We start from the raw sequence: 22,749 nt of genomic DNA, 5'->3' as shown, positions 1-22,749 counted from the left end.
ATTAGCAGCTGGCTGGATCTTTCCATTTTCGATGTGTGCACCACCGATCAAAGCAAAAACCCAACCCATTCTGCTTCACTGGTTTACGAATAGACCTTTAGACTTACCAACTAAAAGCACTTGCTTAAACATTTTCCATAAACATTGGAAACAACTTCAAATTAATCAAAGATTTTGAAATACTAATTAAAAAGCTACTGGAACCAAAGTATGGGGATAATGATAAAGATTTATAATTATTTGAAAAAATACTAATTTTGTTGTATTTTTACTACATCTAATATACTTATTTTTCATTGCTAAATTAGATAATATGAAGATCATATGCAATTCAGAGCTTTCTTAATTAACCTTTATATTGTTCTTCTTCCCCTACCCTCGATTAATGCATATAAGATCATTGAAATAGAAAAGAGATTACCATCCATCGTGATCTTCATCTCATAATACTGTACCTTTTTAACTTCTAGTTTCAAGTTACAAGGATTGCTCTGTTGGCTGAAGAGAGATTTCTTGAATCTCTCAATAACTCTTCTTTTCAAGTTGCAGTGCAAAGCTGGAGGAAGCTATATGGGACAGAGATATAGCTATTATCACAGCTCAATTCTGATTCCTCTACAGGCCACATTTCCTATAGTGGCAATGTTTAAAATGGTAGTTACACTCTCTATGTAAACACTGAAATTAAATAGCCAAGCAATGAAGAGCTGATCAGAATCTGAAACAATAGCATATTGTAATAGAGTTCTTTGTATACCCACCCTATTAGGTGTTGGAATCTGAAGACATGGTAACTGGGCCCAGCTCACTGTGATAGGTAGCTTGTTATATTGATCCTGGAGTGGGGGGTAAGGATTGGCCTCACTGGTCAAAGTAATCTAGGACTAGGCAGTGTTAAGGGAGGAACTTTAAGAAGAACAGATTCTGAGGAGGCAGTTTGGGCAGGATTGTGTGTTGGTTATCTTGAGTTATCTGGATAGAAATCACTGGATAAGTCAGGGGTGGGCGAAAGGGCCTCCATGGGCCGGATCTGGTCTGCCAAGTGGATCCAATCAGGGCCTGGGAGCAGGGGAGTGTGTGAAGCCTCCTCCTGCCCTGCCAGGAGCACGTGGTGCTTTGAGGCACCACGCACTGCTCACAGGGTGGGGGAGGAGGGGAGAGTGGAGGAGGTTTTGCGCGCTCCCCTGCCCCCAAGATGATCAGGGCCTGGGGGTGGGAGAGCATGCCAAGCCTCTTCCAGGACATGGGTGCCTAGTGAGAAGGGAGGGCAAAAGGGCTCCTCCACCCCCAGACCACTTATGGTCTGCACCCTCAGACCACTTATGGTCTGGGGGTGGGTAGCCCTGTCCCTTCCTGCTTAGGCCCCACCCCTTCCTGTTTAGGCCCCGCCCCTTCTGGGGTGCCCCCCTGGCAAAAATTATTGCCCAACCCTGGGATAAGGGCTTGATGAAATATAAACTAAAGTGAATGGGAAACTTCCCTTTCATTTCAATGGGCATAGCTTAAGGCCCCAACGTACTATTCAATATGACCAAGAGTGGCAGCTTCTACTGTAAGATTTCTAGGGCAGGAACTTCATGTTTTATTTGTCTGCAAAGCATCCAGAAAAGTTTTGATTTTGTAGCAATGCAGGAACATTTTCCATTTATGTTCTTGTGCATCAAAATGCAAAGAAAAATGTGTGGCATATTCCAGTAGGTGTAAACAGGTCTCTTATAGGAGGATGCTCTCAACTGTCTTCTTTATGAAAGATGAAAACTTTTTCTATTTGAATTTTTAAATCCCCTTTCTACTCTGGAAATAAGTGTAAAGTCCCAGTCGTTAGCTGAGCTATACTGTCAGGGTAGCTTTTTTTAGCTATACCTGTCATCATTCCAATATGGAGGATATAGCGTCCTATAACACTTATTACACTTTCATCTTGATTTGCTACTGTACATAATCATAGACCCCTGCACACAGAATGTATAAAATTACCATTCTGCTTTGTTAGCACTTGACACAATCACTGTGCACAGATGCAACTAGCTACACATGATATAACTCAGTGGAAGATAAGGATGCTTGTGTTCAAAGTGTCTAGACCAGGACTGTGTCATGGATGTGATTTTCCCATGTTACACTTGATAAATTTATATGAACAAGTGCTATTTATAACTAAATGGACACTTTTTGAAACATGAAAGTTTTGACCATTAATGAGCCCAGCCCCACAAATCTAGCTATTAGGTCTACTTGTATTTTTTCTGGGAATAATTTTTTGGGAGTTGCTTCAGATTTACACAGGCAAAATTGAGATCAGGATCTGATTCTGAATAGAAAGGGCTTCATCAGAATTAGTTACATCCAGACACATGCTGCTTTCTTTTCACAATGTCTTTCAGATGTTGAGTTACAAACCCTTAAGAACTTTCAGCCAATCAGCTGATGAATCCTCCTAATCCTGTAAGTAAGCAGAAGCATGTGATACTATATGAATGAATACTAAATACCTGCACATATTGGGGGCATTGTGAGATACAGGGGTTTAGGGAACAGTCAGCTGCAACTGAAAATAACCATTGTTGTCTCAGCTGCTGCTGTCTGTTTCCAGATTCTGTTTCCATGAAATCAGCTGTTAGATGAGGGAAAATAAGGCCAAGGTTTTACATAATGTTTTTTTTATCTTGCTCTTACATTATTTTTCAGAGATCAGACCAAAACCTGTTTCCATGGAAACTGGATTGGAAAGACTTCTGACAGCCAAGAACCAGCAATAAGAACTCCCTTGTAAACTTCAGCTTTTAGTTGTCAGCTGAGATCTGCAATTGAGTATTTTAAAAGCCAACTACATATTGAAAGACTGTTCTTCCTCAGATTTCTAAAAAAAATAAACAAATAATGAGAAGAATGAACATCTCAAGGGAATCGGCTACAAGGCATGGAGCTTTTCTTCTACTGGCCACCATTTAAATCTAGCCTGAATTGAAAGCCTTGTTATTGCTGAGAGATAGTGGGCACTGCTTGGGTTACAAAGCATTTTGAGACTGATTCATTTTAGTGTCAATGTACCCTTCACTTCAAATAGCTATAATAAACACTTAGAGGAGCACATCTAAAACAAGACCTGACTGGTCAAAAAGTAGCACTGTGTGGGTGGGAGTCTCTCCCAGGATATTGTCACCACAGTGGTGGGTGTGTCAAGGGGAGATAGAACAAATAAAACCTGGGAAAGACTGAGGCTTTGTCTACACCAGCATTTTCGTTGGCCAGGGTATTAATCATCCCTCCCCCCAGACCAACAGAAGTTTCACTAACAAAAGCACTAGTGTGCACAGAACTATGTTGGTGAGAGACCGCTGATTAAGGGTGGTCCCATTATACCACCTGAAGTGCTCTTGTAACACTGGCAGAGCTCAGTCATCTGTGGGTGGAATCAAACCTGGGACCTGTGGAGCTTAGTGCACAGAGCCTCTACCACATGAGCCTTCCATCCCACGCCTTGCTGGGTTGATTTAGTTGGGATTGGTCCTGCCTATAGCAGGGAGCTGGACTTGATGACCTTCTGAGGTCTCTTCTGTTTTTCAAGGATGCTTATTCCCCACTCTCTACCCCATGAATGACAAAGTTTGTATTTGTGCTCTGTTGCCAACAAAGTGAAACTCTCTCATTGGGGATGGAAGTATTGTGTTGGTAAAAGCGCCAACACAGCCTTGTCACAAAAAGCTGAGTAGCACTGCTCCTTATCTCTTCTTTAACAGATAGAGGACCTGACACACTCTTAGGCTGGCATTAAATTCAATCAGTTCATTTTTAAAAAATTAAAGAGAAGTTTCTTTTCTTTGGCCCAGGAGATTCACTTCCAGCATTTTTCACCTTTGACAGGTATAATCATTTCAAGGATGTAAAATAGGTTAGAGTCCTATTGTGTCAGATACACATAAATTTAGTTTGGCTGTTCTATTTTAAAAGAAAATTGAGCCAACTTTGCTCAGCAGTCTGAAAGCTCCAGTGGTGATAAGCACCTCTTGCCAAATATAAACTGTGAATTTTGGAGGGTAAGGTGGCATGTATTTAAAATGAGTAATTTTGACCTTTACTACTGAATTGTAGCCATGCTGTTGGAAAGTGAAATCATTTGTTATACTAGCAGTTTTAGAGTACAATCTAAGAGATTTATACTATCTACGGATTTGTTTTAGTACCTGCTTGAAATCAGAGCTTCTACTCTCTTTAAATATCAAACACTGAATTTCTTCAATTAGCATTAAGTCAAGAATAGAATCTATATTTAAGCTCAAAATATTTAAGCCAGCTAATGCATTCAGCAATTGAAGTACTATGTTAGAAATAATAGAAAACATTTAAAAATGAGTATAAGAATAAAAGAATTTTATGAAATTTCTGTTCCGATGTTTTATATTGCCATTTGAAATACAATGCTCATGTTATTGGCATGACAAAATATTATTAAAATAAGTTTCTGTATAAAATCAATTTTAATGAGGTGAGCCAATGGTATTACTTAATATGACTCAATTATTACCATCCGCCACATAATATTATTCAAGGGTCATTTTTATTTAAATAAATTTTTTTTTAATCATGCCATCTGTAGAAATGAGAAATTCTGTTGTTTTTAATTAATAGGAACCAAAATAGCAGCATTGTAGTACAATCTTTTTGACAACAAGAAGCAAACAAAAAGGATGGAGTGTTCTGACGCAGCAGAAATCCATACCTGACTGATGTAGATTATTTTGTGCAGCTGGATTAGAATCTGCTGAATTGGGTCACTGATCTGGCGCACCTTCCTTTGTGACACAGCAATTCCTGCAGATGCTGTAGATGATAATACTACAATCAGGAGGAGAGCCCGTTTTGTTATTTTTCCAGGACATACCAGTGGGTATAGATAATTTTTTTACATTATTGTTTGTACATAGAATTTAGATAAAACATTCTTTTGCATTTTAATCTATGACTGTTTTTCCCAGTAAAGTTCCGGGTTCAGAGTAGTTCTAACATTACAAAAGGGTAAAAAGGTTAACTTAAAAACTTTACAAGTTAGATACCTTTATTCATCATAAATTCAAAGGTAAAATCACTTTCTCTGTTTCATTCCAACTAAAAGAAATTATTTGGGAAAGAACAGGCATAAATATATTTTGCTACTCAAAAAAGCTTTTCAATTTTTTTTGTGTAGGGTTACCTAGCAATATAATAAAAACAATAGTTTGATTTTAATTGTGGCAAATTCAGTTACTCTGCATACACATTAACACATACTCCTTTACTTTCAAATATTGTATTACTATTAACAAGTATTTCTTTTACGTTAAGAATTATAATATGTCTTATGTAGACAGTGTGGAAGCATTCTTTTCACAAAATAGTTTTATTCCACTTATTGTACCATATGTTCCCTCTAATAGTTAACTTTTCTTTCCAATATGTAGCAGCTTTTGAGAACACTTCAATGAGAATGTGAGACAATGGATTTCCTCATTTTTTCTGTTCCCTGCCTAACTCAATTAAAATGGTAGTTATGTCAGAATTTCCTGTTCCTGCCAAATACCATTTTGGCTGACTAAACAAACAAACAAACAAATAAATAAATAAATTTGGGACGCAATATGCAGGAACTTGCTACAGGACTTATAAATATCATTAGTAAGCGTATTACTGAATAACTGGCATATATCAGACATAGTATAAAAGGCCATAGATGCTAATCAAAATGGAATGCTGCAATAAAGCCAAATGGCAATTGCATCTCAGTGTCCTTTCACATAAGTAGAATTATGTATTATATGGTATTAGAGTTGCTCTCTATATTCTGTATAGATAATATACACAACTTATGTCTGTATGTACACAAATATTATAATTATGCATATAAAATTTATACACACGTATAAACGCACACACAGGGAAGCAGCTGTGTATGAGGGACTTGAGCCCCTGAAGCCAGCTAAAAGGGCACCCTTGCTTGGGATTTCTGTGGAGAAGGAGATTTTGAAATGGGCTAAACAGTGTTACAAAAATTAAAGCCTAGAAAGCACACCAATGATATCTCAAGAACAATCACTGTAAAAATTAATTATTGTTGAATTTTACATCTATTTGTATTTTAAACTATGAGCCACATTTGTACATATGTGTGTGATGTCAAGCGAACATATTTCTTGTGAAGATTGATGTTGTGTGTGAAATTTCAGTTGTTGTCTTAATGCTGGTGCCATTAGGCCATGGACTACACTTGACTCTGATAATAATGACTTCCATCATCAGGTAACTAAGTCCTTTGTGTGGGGGCCCAAGAGAGATGGAACTTATTTCCCTAAACATCCACCCAGCTTATCTCTGCCCCCCATTAAAAAACAAAACAAAACAAACAAAAACCCACTGAAGACACACCAGCTGTTTCCAGCAAAAACCTTTATCAGCTTCTGTGTATGACTCCTACTTTACGACAGCATTTTGTAGTTTTGGTTTTATTTGTTTTTAGTGTCTGCTAATTATTGTTTGTTATTGATATGTTTTACCTATGCAGCATTTTGAGTACCCTTGCCACGGGGCATTTAATTTTATTGATAAATATTTTGGTAGATTTAGAGACATGAATTTGCTCTGTTTCATTATATATCATTCTACAAAGGGCACATCTAAACTATATTCCTCTTTCAAAAGAGGAATGTAAATTAGGTAAATCGAAAGTGCAAATGAAGAGCGGATTTAAATATCCCGTGCTTCATTTGCATATTTGCGTCTGAGCGCTGTTTCCAAAAAGGGTTTTTCAAAAGTGAAAGCGCAGCTTAGACACAGATCTTTTGGGGGAAAAAAACCCTTTTTCAAAAGAACCCGTACTCCTCATTTTTTCAGGAGTACGGATTTTTTCAAAAAAGGTTTTTTTTCTGAAATAACTGCGTCCAGACTGCGCTTTCACTTTTGAAAAACCCTTTTTCGAAACAGAGCTCAGATGCAAATATGCAAATGAAGCGTGGGATATTTAAATCCATGCTTCATTTGCACTTTCAATTTGCCTAATTTACATTCCTCTTTTGAAAGAGGAATGTAGTTTAGACATAGCCCTATACATGAGTGGAGATTCATACATGAAGAGCTATCTTCATCTATGAATACACAGGCATAGCAGGTATAAAAATTTCAAACTTCCAGATGCCAGATTAATTGAACATTGATAAAAAGGTGTGTATGGTTTATAGAAAACACCAAATGAAAATATGAATTGATCCCCACTTATTTGTGTATACTGTACTCATGTAAGTCTGTTTTGGGACCGTTTCTGTTCAATATCTTCATCAACTATTTAGATTTCGGCATAGAGAATACGCTTATTAAGTCTGCAGATGATACCAAGCTGGGAGGGGTTGCAACTGCTTTGGATGATAGGGTCATAATTCAAAATGATCTGGGCAAACTGGAGAAATGGTCTGAGGTAAACAGGATGAAGTTTAATAAGGACAAATGCAAAGTGCTCCACTTAGGAAGGAACAATCAATTTCACACATACAGAATGGGAAGCAATTGTCTAGGAGGGAGTATGGCAGAAAGGAATCTAGTGTGACATTGTTGCAAAAAAAGCAAACATGATTCTAGGATGCATTAACAGGTATGTTGTGAGCAAGACACAAGAAGACGTTCTTCCACTCTACTCTGCGCTGATTAGGCCTCAGTTGGAGTATTATGTCCAGTTCTGAGCATCACATTTCAAGAAAGATGTGGAGAAATTGGAGAAAGTCCACAGAAGAGCAACAAGAATGATTAAAGGTCTAGAGAAAATGACCTATGAAGAAAGACTGAAAAAATTGGGTTTGTTTAGTTTGGAAAAGAGAAGATTGAGAGGGGACATAATAGTGGTTTTCAGGTATCTCAAAGGGTGTCACAAGGAGGAAGGAGAAAAATTGTTTTTCCTGGCCTCTGAGGATAAAACAAGAAGCAATGGGCTTAAACTGCAGCAAAGGAGGTTTAGGTTTGACATTAGGAAAAAGTTCCTGTCAGGGTGGTCAAACACTGGAATAAATTACTCAGGGAGGTTGTGGAATCCCCATCCCTGGAGATATTTAAGAGTAGGTTAGATAAATGTCTATCAGGGATGGTCTAGACAGTACTGGGTCCTGCCATGAGAGCCGGGGACTGAATTCGATGACTTCTCAAGGTCCCTTCCAGTCCTAGTATTCTATGATTCTAACACTGTATGTTTCAAAACATCCTTCCTCCTCCCCTCACATAAGTTTTTTCATGATGCCGAGTACAGACTTTATAAAATTTAGAAGTTATTGTTTTATCTGATTTGTAAAGTATTTCAAAATTTCAGGCTTGATACATTTTTTCAGCATAATCATCATGTCATAGACGCGGAAGTAGAATTTTGCATAAGACAGCTGATAACAAATAATTCATTATGCAATTGGTAAGAAAATAGATTGCAGAAAATGTCATCCCAATTTAGAGAGCATCTTAAATGATGATGATGAACTACATTGTCAGAAGTGAATAGTGATTTTGGGTGCCTAACCTGAGACAAACTAAAAAGGCCTTGTATTCAGAAAGCACTGCACATACACCCTAGAAAATCCTGCCCATGTCTTCAATTTTTCACCCAACTAAAAACAGAGATACCACAATTTTTTCTTTTTAATTTAGTGCTTTGAATTTTAATTTTTCTTTAGTCACAGTTATAACTTAAGACGATGTTATGGGGCATTTTTTCCTCAAAACACAGGAGGCAATAGGTGTGCATACATGAAAGTCACACACCTGCTGTAATGAGCAGTCCTGTGGCACAACAGAGACTAAAACTGATTAGGTCATGAGCTGAAATATTTACAACAAATGAAGAGAAGCTCAATTTCCCAATTTTATTGCATGAACATATTAACTAGATTTGCATGTTTTCCTTTTGAACCAGATCATCACTATCTGTTACTCTACTTGATCTTTAGTAACAATTCATTGATGAAATGCAGTTAGAGGAAGTTATACATTCCTAGATGCTATATTTTTGCCTGGGCAAAATACAGTAAAATCTGAGAGTTACGAACTCTTTAGGAATGGAAGTTGTTTGTAAACAGCGTTTCCTGTAAGCTAAGCGCTTGGGTAGCCACCCAGGAGCGATTCAAATGCCACCTGGCTGATTAGTACTTGGGTGGAAAAAATTAGAAGAAACATCATTCATAAAGTGTTCAAAACCATCCAATAAGAGGACATGTATAGATTATACTAAAGTGTATGGCTTTCAGCATAAAGAGATTACACATATGAAATTGGAGTTTATAAATGTATTTCCTCCCAAAGCTACCATCTTGAATTTCTGAATCATTTCATGAACCGTATTAAATCAACAACAAATGGTCTGTTATCACTTTAAATACTAACAAAACATGTGGATGCTTTCATGAGCTTTCATGCGCACAGCCCACTCATTCAGATGACTGGAGCAAAAACGTTCCTTTGCTAGCCAGCAAGTAATCTTAAAATCCTATGTGATTTGTTCCCTTCTTTCCTCAATGAGATATCAGATATAGATTGGCCACAGGCCATTTGACAGGAAATCAATTTACTAGGCTTTTTTTTTTATGGAACTAGTATTGCTGAGCTATTTGTTAGGCAGCATATACCAAACCCTGATTTATGGACTACAGAATGAAAAGTTAATGATGCTTCATTAATGACCACCATGCATCTACCTTTTGAACCACAATGGCATAATAATGATTGATTTGTGCTCCCTGGAAAATATTAATTCAAACTTTAAGGATTAGTTTAAAAGATATTGTTGACCAAGCTTTAGACCATTTTAAAGGGCTAAAGCATTCAACGTTATCTCATGTCTTTTGCAAACAAAAATTGATTCACAGAAAGTCAGAAGATACAATTAATTAAAATTGGCACAATTCTCATTTTCACATAGGCCCTTCTGTGCTGTTCTGCCTGCCAAAGGCAGTGTAAAGTGGTTCTAATATATATCAGATTAAAGTTCTATAAGTCCTACACGATAAATCAGTTGCAACTTATAGCTTTCTAATTTTACACATTTATAAGTCATATATATTATCACTTCTCATTCTTTAATAGAGAGTTTTGCCTATCAGCGGATTATCAGTATGGATACTGATACTATCTAATTTCCTGAAAGTATGTAATAGCAACATTTTAAGAAAAACTTATTAAAGAAGATTAAACAACTGCTCACCCAGACTGGGCATCTGATCTGGAAACCAACTGAATGCAATACATTCATATATTGAAATCCAGGAAGCAGGCATATATCTCTGCAATAGATGCATTTCTAAGACATGCTTTAGAGTCTACTTTAGACCTATGCCCTAAAGCAGGGGTGGGCAAATAATGGCCCATGGGCCAGATTTGGTTTGTCAGCATTAGCCCTGGGCAGCTTCCCCACTACTATATTTATCGGTGCCTCCACAGATATGGGTGATAGCAGCTTCCATTGGCTGTGGATCACCATCCCCAACCAATTGGAGCTGCGGGAAGCAGGTATCTTGGTCTGCACCACTTCCTGCCACTCCCATTGGCCATGAATGGCAATCAGTGGCCAATGGCCGCTTCAATCACCAGTAACTGCAGAAACGTAGGTAAATATAGCAGTGGTAGCTCATCAGTGGCTAACTATGGTAAACCATCACCATTTTATTGCCCACCCTTGCTCTAAAAACTTCTAGCATCCTCAAGGTCATAATTATTTGTATGCATGTTTTAATCCACCTACATTTTCTCCAAACCCACTTCTAACAGGAATGGATATGCAACTGATAGATCTAAGCAATAAAACTGATGAGCCCATGACAGAGCTATATCATTCTCATCATCATCTGGATCTTGTCCTGTTCAATTTTCCTGATGATTCTCTTAATCAGAGGTAGAGGGAGAAATGTATTTAATTAAATTATATTATTATTATCACTATTATTATTATTCATTTGAGTTCTAGTAGCACATAGAGGCCAACCTGATTTGGGAAACACTGTGCTAGGCATTGTACAAATACTGAGAAAATGACACACAGCACCATTTACAGACACATTTCTGTAAGCAATCAGGAGGATAAAAAGATGATCCTTGATGCTGGAATATGAATGGTAACCTCCTTTCGCACATGATAAATAGTGTCTTTCACATTTTCCAACGTCTTCTCTGTCTGGTCAATAGTAGGTGTGGCCTTCAAAAGACAAATTCTTGACATTCAGCCAAACCTTTTAAGAAATACTTTTATCCAGGACATTCTACTCAGGAAGACAGAAGCTGAAACAGAGCATGGTGTATCAGAGGCATCATAAGTCACATGAAGAGCAAGTTTGACCACAGCTGTTTTCCACTCGTTCTTTCCACACCTTAGCGAGCTATTTCAAGATGGGGGGACACCTTTTCCAAAAGAGGAAGTTCTATTTTGACATTATAGCCTAGTAACTGTAGTCTTCATTTGAAGGGTGGCCAAAGAATATTACTCTCCTCACAGGTCTGTTCTCCATTAAAAAAGTAATCCTGATACAGGCTGAATATAAAATGTTCATACTTGCCAGGACATTCAGAAATAGCTGTGACTGAGGAGAACTGTGAAAGGGGTCTTTTGTTGGATTCAGAAGATCACCATTTATAGTAACAGCCACTCTGAGTCCTGATCTGAAACTTCAAGATGTCAGACAACTGGTGGAAATTCTTCTGTATTATTAACACTTGTTCACCAGGTCGTCTGCTATTTTTTGCTGGAAATTATGGAAGTCTTTCAAAGGTAATTACAAAATTATTTCAATCTCAGCTGCTAGAGAACCCTGAAATAACCCTTATTTTGATTAGTGATAGAAATGTAGCCATGTTAGTCTGGTGTAGCTGAAGCAAAATACAGGACTATGTAGCACTTTAAAGACTAACAAGATGGTTTATTAGATGATGAGCTTTCGTGGGCCAGATCCACTTCCTCAGATCAAATAGTGGAAGAAAATAGTCACAACCATATATAACAAAGGATACAATTAAAAAAAAAGAACACATATGAAAAGGACAAATCTAAAATTTGATTTGTCCTTTTCATATGTATTTTTTTTTTAATTGTATCCTTTGGTATATATGGTTGTGACTATTTTCTTCCACTATTTGATCTGAGGAAGTGGGTCTGGCCCACGAAAACTCATCATCTAATAAACCATCTTGTTAGTCTTTAAAGTGCTACATAGTCCTGTATTTTGCTTCCTTATTTTGATTATCTTCACCCTCAACAGAAGAGATTTCTCTAGGGTAGTGTAAAGCACACTTTTTTTGATGGATGCCCTTCTGAAACTGGTGGACGGCCACAAAACTTAAGTAAAAAAAAAAAAAGTCAAGTCAAGTAAAAAAAAAAAAAGGCTGAGTGGCACATGTCTATGCCTAAAATGAGGAGATCTAGCACTTGTCCCATATGAAAAAGATGTACTGCTTGATATGGACTAATATGGAGAAGCTACCAATTGGGGAAATGGAAGATGAGTTTAAGCTCCTGCAGAAACTAACATACCTTCAGAATGTCCTTTCACAGAAGTCTATGCAACAGATTATTGGGGTCAAGGACAAGCCCAAAAATAATTCTCTAATGCCACACAAACAGCAGTGAGACCCGCACCTTATGAACTCCCCATGGAAGCCATTGCTCTAGGGCACTGTCCATGCATCTAGTTTGTCTAGAAGTTTCTGATTAAGTTAAATGGGAGAGGAAGGGGAAAGGGCAATGTTATGCCAATACCCTTTTCTTAGCAGCAGTGGGTTATGGTTATTCTTTTCTTGGGTAGGCCATCAACACTGAAGTGGAAGGAAACTAAGCAAATATTAGTGAAGCCTCTTGACTGAGTCTAACAAGACTGATATCAACACTGATAAGCATACTTCCCTGTCTTACAGAAGGATTTTGAAGAAGTCAGCAATAACTGATATTAATGATTTATTGCATGGGTTCCCAAACTGGGGGGGCATGCGGGCATGAAGAAATTCCAGGGAGGGCGTGAGGCAACCCAGCCCCCCTCCCTAAGTTTTGCTGCTATTTTTGTTTTTCAGTTCCTTTTTTTTTCTTGCTCAACAAGTTTTGCTGCTATTGGGCAGGGGGGCGTGCGAGTTTCTCAAAATTCAAAATGGGGGCATGATACCAAAAAGTTTGGGAACCACTGATTTATTGTAAGACATTGGTGCTAAGTAGTCATCCCAGTTACAAATGACTAGTCTCTTTCAAACTTGCTACCCCTAACAGCCTTCCCTAGCAGGATAAGTCTAATGACTGATACCCAGTATTTTAGGGATAGGAATTAAGAGCCACACCAATCATAATAAGGAAAAATATCTTCTATAGACAATGAAGGACAAGGAATTAGGTCCACAACAAGCAACTTCCTCTAACAAGTTATGCAACACTCGAACCTAAGCTTCTTTCTGGGACTAGTCATGTCAGTTGTGGGGCCAAGAACTAAAGGTGATGAGCCTACACTGAATTGGACAGGGAATGAAAATCAACTCTAGTGACTACACAACTAAACTAAACTTATCTTACTCCAATTATAAATAAGAAATGACATACAAAGGGATTTTTTTAAATAAGATAAAGCACTGACAAAAGGGCGAGGTCAGCATTCTCTTTAATTTACCCTCAGGCAGTTGTGTTGCCTTTCACACCATTATTTTGAGTCATTCTGCCTGGATACCCCAGACTGCATTCAAAGAGTTTATATTTCTCTAATAACAGCACTTTAAGGAAAACATTAGTAACAACTGCTAGAATTGGGCAATATTTTGTGTTGTGCATTGTGTAATTAAAATGCCCCAAACAGATTTAATAACCAAAAAAACCTGTGAAACAACAATTACTATATGTACAAAAAAGTCTCCCTGAGGAGCAATTGCTCAAAATCATTTTCTTTCAAATACAATTGAATTCAGGTGACAATGTACATTATGAAGTAACAGTATGGAAGCAAAGAGTAATTAAATTATATCAATGAGAATAAAAGGCATCTGAAACTACAAGACTGCTTCACCAATGAAATTTGTGCAAGCATACTGTAATGTACAAAGATTCTATGCAGCATTATTTCAGGAGAAATTCCCATTGCATCGAATGGAAATTTAAGCTGGGTAAGGCATGCTAAAATAGGGCCCTAAAGAATTTTCTTGGAATTCTTATTTTTAAAATGTTTCCTTAAGAATCACTCATATATTGTGTTTCTATCTCACACATAACTTTGTGCTATTCTATCATATGTTTGACTTGAAATGTTACTGTTAAGTACTACCATGATCTTTTAGGTTGCGAAGAACCACAGCTGGAAGGCTATAAGACTGCCACCCTTTTACTAACGATGCCTCTATTTTCTTAACGTTGGCCCTGAACATGAGCGTAGGTACTCTCAGAAGCAGATCAAGAGGCAGCAAAGCTGAAGAAATAAAAGAGGGAGAAACTGTATATGTAACTAAAAAGTTGGAAATAGTAAGATTAATTTCACTGAAAGTCTGGTTGACAAATATGTAATTACCTGGTCTTGGTCTTGATCCTAGGCCTCCAATATAATCCCTATAAAACAGAAGCAAGTTTGATATTGTCTTGTTTCAAATAAAAGATTCTAGGAAAAATAAAAAGTCCTTTATTCCTTTCACATGCTCCCCTCATAATCTCCACGGGTATGTCTACACTACAGCACTAATTCAAACTAGCTTAATTCGAATTAGTTAATTCCAACTAAGCTAATTCGAATTAGTGCATCTAGACCTAAAAACTAATTTGAATTAGCATTTTGCTAATTCGAAATAGCTGGTCCACATTGAGTGGACCCTGAACCGAAATTAAGGCTGGCCGGAACAAGTGCCGGCAGGGCATCAGGTTAGGACTTAGAGTGTGGAGCTGCTGCCTCAGGCTAGCCGAGGGCTGTGGTTATAGGGACTTGACCCCCACCCCGTACAGACAGTTCTCAGGGTTCCCCGCTTGCTTGTCTACCACGATGAGGGACAGCAAAGCAGTCCTGTCTTGGAGTGCCCTGAGTGCCTGCACTCGGCACATCACAGCACTCGGCCACCAGCCCAGCTGCACTTGCCACAGGCTGCCATCCGGGGGCGGGGTCAATCGGGGGGCTGTCAGGATCCAGGAGGCCCTGCAGGAGAGCTTCCACCGAAAGAAGCCCACAGAGCCACCCCAGTCCTCCCCATCGGAGGCTCGTGCCCCATTCCTCCCTCACCTCCTTCCATTTACCCCTTCCTAGCCCCCCTTCCTGATGTAAAAAATAAAGGACACGTGTTCAAAAATAGAAACCCTCTTTATTTAACAAAATGGGGAGGGGGAGGAATTAACCTCTGGGGAGACTGGAAAAAGGAGGTGGGAGAGGGGAAGAGAGAGGGTGAAAGAGGGGAGAGGGAAACCTGGGAGGAGGGAGCTGGAAGGGGGAAGCCAGGGGAAGAAGGAGGAGGGGAAGTATCAAACTATGATACACCCACATCTTCAGTACTTTGTACAGATGTGGTCTCCTCACCTCAAAAAAGATATTTTGGCCTTGGAAAGCGTTCAGAAAAGGGCAACTACAATGATTAGGGGTTTGGAACAGGACCCATATGAAGAAAGGCTAAAGAGACTGGGACTTTACAGCTTAGAAAAGAGGAGACTGAGGGGGGATATGACAGAGGTCTATAAAATCATGAGTGGTGTGGAGAGGGTGAATAAAGAAAAGTTCTTCATTAGTTCCCATAATAGAAGGACTGGAGGACACCAAATGAAATGAATGGACAGCAGGTTTAAAACGAATAAGAGAAAGTTCTTCACACAGCACACACTCAACCTGTGGAACTCCTTGCCACAGGAGACTGTGAAGGCTAGAACTATAAAAGAGTTTAAAGAGACGTTAGATAAATTCATGGAGGTGCTATGAGCCGGGGGGTAGGAAAGGTGTCCCTGGCCTCTGTTTGTGGAAGGGTGGAGATGGATGGCATGAGACAAATCGCTTGGTCATTGTCTTCGGTCCATCCCCTCTGTGGTACCTGGTGTTGGCCGCTGTCGGCAGACAGGCTACTGGGCTAGATGGACTTTGGTCTGACCCAGTATGGCCGTTCTTATGTTCTTATGTTCTAAGCTCAGGGCTCAGGGTCAGGGGTCCCACTGGTCCAACTTGATTTTCATGCAAACCTGCTCCTGGTTTGCATGTGGCCTTTGGGGGCCAGGCTGGCAGTTATCCAGCCCTAGACGGCAGCATTCCTGTGCCTAGTGCGGAGGTCGTGGACTTTGGAGGCTTCCCCCCAAACATCAATGAGGTCCACGATCCCCGCACTAGACCAGGCAGATGCCTGCTTCTTGCAGCCCCGGGCAGGCTCCTGGGAGCTGTCAGTCTGGTCCTGGGAAGAGGCGGAGGGCTGGGTGGCAGTGGGTGGCTAGCTCATCCCGTGCCAGGTGCAGGGTCTGCTGGCTGGGTGCTGGCAAGCTTGCAACTGGCACGGGCACTGTAGCCAGACCGTGCCCCTTTAAGTACTCCAGGGACGGCAGCGGGGCAGAAAAGTTTCCCTGGTTTGGCCCAGAGTGACCACCAGGGCAACCTGGGAAGGGCTAGCCTCCAACTAGTTCGAATTAAGAGGCTACACAGCCCTTAATTCGAACTACTTAATTTGAACTAGGTGTTAGTCCTTGTAGAATGAGGTTTACCTAGTTCGAATTAAGCGCTCCGCTATTTTGAATTTAATTTGAACTAGCGGTTTGCATGTGTAGCCGCTGTTAAAGTTAATTCGAACTAACGGCTCTGAGTTCGAATTGACTTTGTAGTGTAGACATACCCCACCTTCCCATCTATTTCTCCACAATATTTGGCACAGTCCAACAACTTCAGATATATGACCAGGAATGAATATTTTAAAATAATTTTGAACATTTCACTGTAGACATGTGAATATATCTCTGTGCAAGTGATCCTGGCCATAGTCACAGGTAAAGAAAATGAGGCTGTGATTGGAGAAAAGACAGTGTTAAAAGAAAGAACATATTGGATAAGGTACATGTACTATTTTGCAGAGCTTTTCTATTACCTGGTCCAAACAAAACGAAAAAGACCCACAAAACCACAAACAGCAACTGACTTGCTTCAGCAGGGAATAAATACAAAAACCCTTAATTTACAAAGCTTCTGGCAAGAAGTAGACAGGAATGACAACATCAGGTGTTTAAAATCATGAGTCCCGTTCCAAAAAACCCATGAAACTATTGTGTTTATTTGCCTTTTGATTTTTGAGCCTTTAATGTGTGACAAAAGAGTGTTAGATCTAGATCTTCAGTGTTTAAAACCTTCTCTAATCCACTAGATGGTCTCAGCTTTTTTCCTCAATATAGCTCAACATATTTTATATAGGTGGGTAAGTATTAGCTTCATTTCACTATGGTGAATATAAGCAACAGAAAATTTGTATTGATGGCATGCTTGTCTAATGGATAAAAGGTATTAGTTGATCTTAGTTTACTCCAGGTTTTAACAAAAACTTTGTATATGCTCTTGAGTAAATTGCATAACCTTTTTATGCCTCATTTATTCCACTATGAAAAGGAAGCAACAGTGTTGATATCTCAACACTGGCCTATTTTTCAACCAGTTCTAGCTGGAACTGACTGACATAAAGGTGCCCAGTGATAAAATTACACTGGTTTAACTAAGTCAATGTAATGCCACACCGCTAGTTAAACTGCTGCAACTTCTATGCATAGACAATCCATAACGATATGTTGATAGTAAAGTTTTTAACTAGCTTGAGATAATTAACATGTTTACAGACACTCCCCAAACGTTTCATCCAGGACAACTGAGAAAAATTATTTGTGGAATATCCACACTGGAATTCAAAATAACAATGACCGAACCCTGTTAACTTTTTGAAAACAAAATTTGAACATACCTTGTCTGAGGTTGTCTTTCAGAAGCACTGAAACTTCGTTTAATTATACCTGAAACAAATGTACAAAACCTATATTTTCTGTACTGAAAGAATCGTATAGAAATAAATATAATCAGTTTCCCAGCAGATATGATGTGCCAAAATCTTAAACTCCCTTTTCCCCTTTAGGTTGAAATCTAAACTTCAAAAATACAATCAGTGCATAAAGAGTTGGTGACCTTGAACAACAAATTTTAGTATTGAGTCTCCCTGTGACTCATCAAGGATCTGCCTGCATCATAACCATGAACTCACTTCTACTAAGACCACTGGATCATTCACTTGCTTAATGCTAATCATGTATGAAAGTCCTTGCAAGACTGGAGCCTTAAGATGTATTTCTTTCCTGACAGAAAAAGTACTATCTTTCGGAAAGAAAATTTTCAGTTTTCATGGCACAATGTAAAATATCAAACTTATATTTAATTGCTAGTATCAATTAAACAATAGTCTATACAAATTTACAAATGTCTTAGTACACACCAGCAGGCAATAAATATAAAAATTTAAATTGCCACAACTTTTTTAGCTTTTAACTTTTTAGCTTTTAACTAATTCTGTCATTCTTGTGTAGAAGAGTAGCCCCTTGCTTTTCAAATAGTCCCACTGATTTACAGACATGGAAACTAAGGTGCAATGAGGTTAATTGACTTACTTACAATCATGCAATGAATCAGTAGGGGAGCTAAAACAGAACCCAGACTCTCTGTTCTGTTCTCTAACCACTAAACCAAGCAGTCTCCTCATCAAGTCTGGAGTATTCATTCATATAGTTCCTCAATACATCTAGAGGGGGGAAATCCCTCATAATCTTCACTATGTATTCAGTTAGAAGCCATGACCAAAAAAATCCTATAAAACTGTTCTATTGATGATAATCTATCTACTGCTCCACAAACCATTTCAATTGCATGTTTTGAACAGTCTCTTACTCCCATTTTATGTTTGAAGGCAGACTGTATCTGTACATTCAGAATACAGAAATATTTCATCCTATCAAAGATCAGCTTAATAGCAAAATCTAAACAAGTCTTCACCATTTTTTCTTTTCAGATATCATGTCTGGATACAGGATATTCTACCTTTATCTGTGGTATCTATATTTCCACTATTGGTAATAACCATGGAAGTATTATCATCAATTGGGAATAGCAGCATTTAATTACTCAGACAAGACTGTACTAAACATTCTTGCACTGCATCTTACACTAGTCTTATACCCTTGCTAGTGCTAGGGGAGCTGCCTCAGCCTTCAAAACTGAATAAATGTCTGAGTGACTCAAATCCTTTTCAATGAGGCTGAAGCACATCTCAAGATGCGAGTTAAAATGTGCTGCATTATAGCCTCAGAGGTTTTCTTCCCTTTTCAAGTTTCTCTGGCAATAATGAAAAGTTAGTGGAGTTTGTCATCTTTCATGTGGATTTCAGTTTAAGACAAATTATAAAAACAAAACCTTTCTTTTATTTAGGTCAGAGCTGACAATAAAAAGTCATGTCTCTCTCTTGTTTTCCCTGTTGATGTTGTACACAGCAGAACAGGTACACTTGCAGCATGGTTCTTGGCTCAAAGAATAGATAAATGATGCATCTACAAATGAGCTATATTCTCTTTCATGAGCCAAGAAATAAAAGATAGAATACTTCGGCTGCAAATAGATTTTATAGTGATATTTAAGACTGCGAAGAGACTTTCTAAAGAACAAATCAACATCTATTGAGCCCTGAGTTTGATGTAGACGTTGGGGCACTACTGAAGTACAAATAACAACAAGAGAGCCACAAAGCTCAGTACAGGTTGGACCTCTCTGATACGGCATCATCAGGACCCGACCGGTCCTGAACAAGAGAATTTGCCAGACCCAGAGAAGGTCTCCTGCCACTAGCCCCCCGAAGCCCATCACCTGCTGCTGATAGGCTCCATCCCCACACAACCCCAGCCTGGTCCTGCACAGCTGGAGGGCTCTGGCTGCGGTTCCATGATGCACCCGCCAGGCTGCCGACTTTGATGTCCCGTCCGGATGACCCTCTTGCCCTTAGGCTCCCAGGTTCTCTGCTCCAGAAGCATCCATGGTCTTGCTGGACCACAAATGTTGCCGGACCAGAAAGTCCTGGATTTTGATAGAACCTGACTCATGTGATGTTAACAGGACATCATGCAATCAGTGTATCACAGCCCCGATTAAGAAATTTAGAGTGCTTCCTGTGTCAACGACATCCTTCTGAAATGTAAAAAACATTGAGTGGAATGGCTCCTCTTTTAGTTATGGAAGCCGATACAGTAACAGCAATCCACAGTGGTAGTGCAGTTTTGAATGACACTGGGATAACATAGGTCGGGTAGGGATTTTGGATAGTAGCCTCAAGGACATGGTTGTAACAGAGTACAACGGGTTTGGGAAATATATAAAAACAATTAGGGTTGATTTTGGAGCCAGTTTTGTTCAAAATGTTTTTTAATGACCTGGATGAGGGGATAGATTGCACCTTCAGCAAGTTTGCAGATGACACTAAGCTAATGGAAGAGGTAGATATGCTGGAGGGTAGGAATACCTGGACAAACTGGAGGACTGAGCCAAAAGAAATCTGATGAGGTTCAGTAAGGACAAGTGCAGAGTCCTGCAGTTGAGAGAGAAGAATCTACAGGATGGGACCAACTGGCTAAGCAACAGTTTTGCAGAAAATAATCTGGGGATTACAGTGGATGAGAAGCTGGATATGAGTCAACAGTGTGCCCTTGTAGCCAAGAAGACTAACAGCATATTGGGGTGCATTAATAAGAGCACTAATAGCAGATTTAGGAAAGTGATTATTCCCCTTAATTCGGCACCAGTGAGGCCACATCTGGAGTATCAGTATTCCAGTTCTGGGCCCCCTATTAAAGAAAGGATGTGGATTTCCACCACTTTCAGCTTCCCACCCACTCCTACTGGTCTAATTTTCAGACACAGCCACTTAACCTGAGCATCATACTTTGTTTGGGTGTTCAAATGAACAGTTATCAGTAATATCCAGCTTTGCCAAATAGGTTAAATGCGTAAATACTAATTTGAAATCTCAGTTGGAAAAGTAGGTTATATAATTTGGGGATTCTGTCCTTAAAAGACAGGTCTCTGAGAATCTGACAAACATACACAGACACCAGATAACCACCAAACCCCCAAGAAATGTTGATATTTTTGCCCCATGGCCATATTTTAAATACAAATGTTTGCAAAGACCACTCCTGTACTTCTACAGAGCTCTAGATTGTCATCTGTAAGAACCATAATTTCCCTTCAAAATCCTTCTTAGACATCTGGTCTGAGAATCAAGTTGGTAAACATGATCTCCCATCCATACAATTTCCAGAGGGTATGTCTACACTAGCCCCCTTGTTCGAACTAGGGAGGCTAACGTAGGCATTCGAACTTGCAAATGAAGCCCGGGATTTAAATATGTTAAATATTTGCATGTTAAGGACTTAGTTCGAATTACCATTTAACTGCCGCGCGTAGTCACGGGCAGTTAGTCCGGACTAGTGGCATTTAAAAATGGCGACCGGACGGGAACATGCAAATAAAGCCCGGGATACTTAAATCCCGGGCTTCATTTGCAAGTTCGAATGCCTATGTTAGCCTCTCTAGTTCGAATGAGGGGGCTAGTGTAGACATACCCAGAGACAACAAGGAAAGTTGTAATGTTTTAAAATCTACAATGGCAATCTTTTTTTTAAAAAGTGCAAACAGCCAAAAGAGTTTGAATCATGCTTCAACCCAAGTACTATTTTATATTCTGTTTTCAAGCATCTGTACAGTATGAAGCTGAGTCTACACTATGTTCTTTTTTCAGAAAAAGCTACGCAAATTGCACTTTGCAATTTGCATAGCTTTTTCCAATTGCTTTTCCAGAAGAGGCTTTTCAGCCATTTGGCCCTGTCTAGATGGGGCCAAATGGCAGGAAAACCTCCTCTTTTGGAGGGGCCCTTATTCCTCCTAGAACAAGATATATAGGTCTCCCTGAAAGAGCATGTTTGCTCTTCCGCAAAAAAAAGTGGAAGAGCAAATGCGTACCCTGAATGCGGCGGAGTTTTTCTGGAATACCAGAGGTATCCTGGAAAAACCCCGCACTCTAGACGTACCCTCAGGCTGTGTCCAGACTCAGGGGTTTTTTCGGGAAAAGTAGCCTTTTCCCGAAAAAACTTCCCCTGCGTCCAGACTCAAGCCGCGTTCTTTCGAAATTATTTCGAAAGAACGCGGCTTTTCTTTCGATGGCAGTAAACCTCATTTCACGAGGAAGAACGCCTTCTTTCGAAAGTTCCTCTTTCGAAAGAAGGCGTTCTTCAATGTAAAGAGGCCGTCTTCGAAAGAGAGCATCCAGACTCGCTGGGTGCTCTCTTTCGAAAAAGCGGATTTCTCTTTCGAAAGATCCGCCTGCAGTCTAGACGCGATCTTTTGAAAGAGGCTCTTTCGAAAGCATCTTTCGAAAGAGCCTCTTTCGAAAGAAGCCTGCAGTCTAGACATAGCCTGAGTGAGGAACCTGAGCAATGGTCTTAATATTGGAAATTTGTTCTACAGCCTTCATTTCTAATTTCTAAGTGTACTTGGCTTTCCTAAAGTAGCATTTATGACAAATTATGACAGCATGATCCCTAGCATCTTTAAAGAAGCAGCCAAAGTCAAGTAAGGGAACAGCCATATTTACTGATCTGAATTGGGACCAAGTGTCCAATTTCAGTGGTGACTGATTTGTTATTACTCAAGCTAAACAGGGTGAATAGAGTAAAATGTCATAAGATAAAAGAACTAACATCACAGAGAATATAAGAGGAGAGGAACCTGT

General features: G+C 39.3%; 1 protein-coding gene across 9 annotated transcripts in view; it reads right to left on the bottom strand.

The window, feature by feature from the left end:
* NEK10 (NIMA related kinase 10) overlaps positions 1-22,749 on the bottom strand; it is a 201,672-nt gene that overhangs the window by 16,363 nt on the left and 162,560 nt on the right. For 7 of the 9 annotated variants that reach the window (XM_075922001.1, XM_075922000.1, XM_075922002.1 and 4 more), the window contains 5 exons: positions 17,893-17,941; positions 14,514-14,551; positions 14,274-14,414; positions 4,721-4,821; positions 456-566 (listed from right to left, as the gene is read on the bottom strand). In XM_075922001.1, coding sequence (XP_075778116.1) covers positions 456-566; positions 4,721-4,821; positions 14,274-14,414; positions 14,514-14,551; positions 17,893-17,941 — 440 coding nt within the window. The remainder of the gene's footprint in view (positions 1-455; positions 567-4,720; positions 4,822-14,273; positions 14,415-14,513; positions 14,552-17,892; positions 17,942-22,749) is intronic. The other 2 variants (XM_075922003.1, XM_025190296.2) reach the window with 1 other exon arrangement.

This window comes from Pelodiscus sinensis, chromosome 2 (genome assembly GCF_049634645.1).
Source record: "Pelodiscus sinensis isolate JC-2024 chromosome 2, ASM4963464v1, whole genome shotgun sequence".
NCBI lineage: Eukaryota > Metazoa > Chordata > Testudines > Trionychidae > Pelodiscus > Pelodiscus sinensis.
This window is presented reverse-complemented; position numbering and strand designations above follow the sequence as displayed.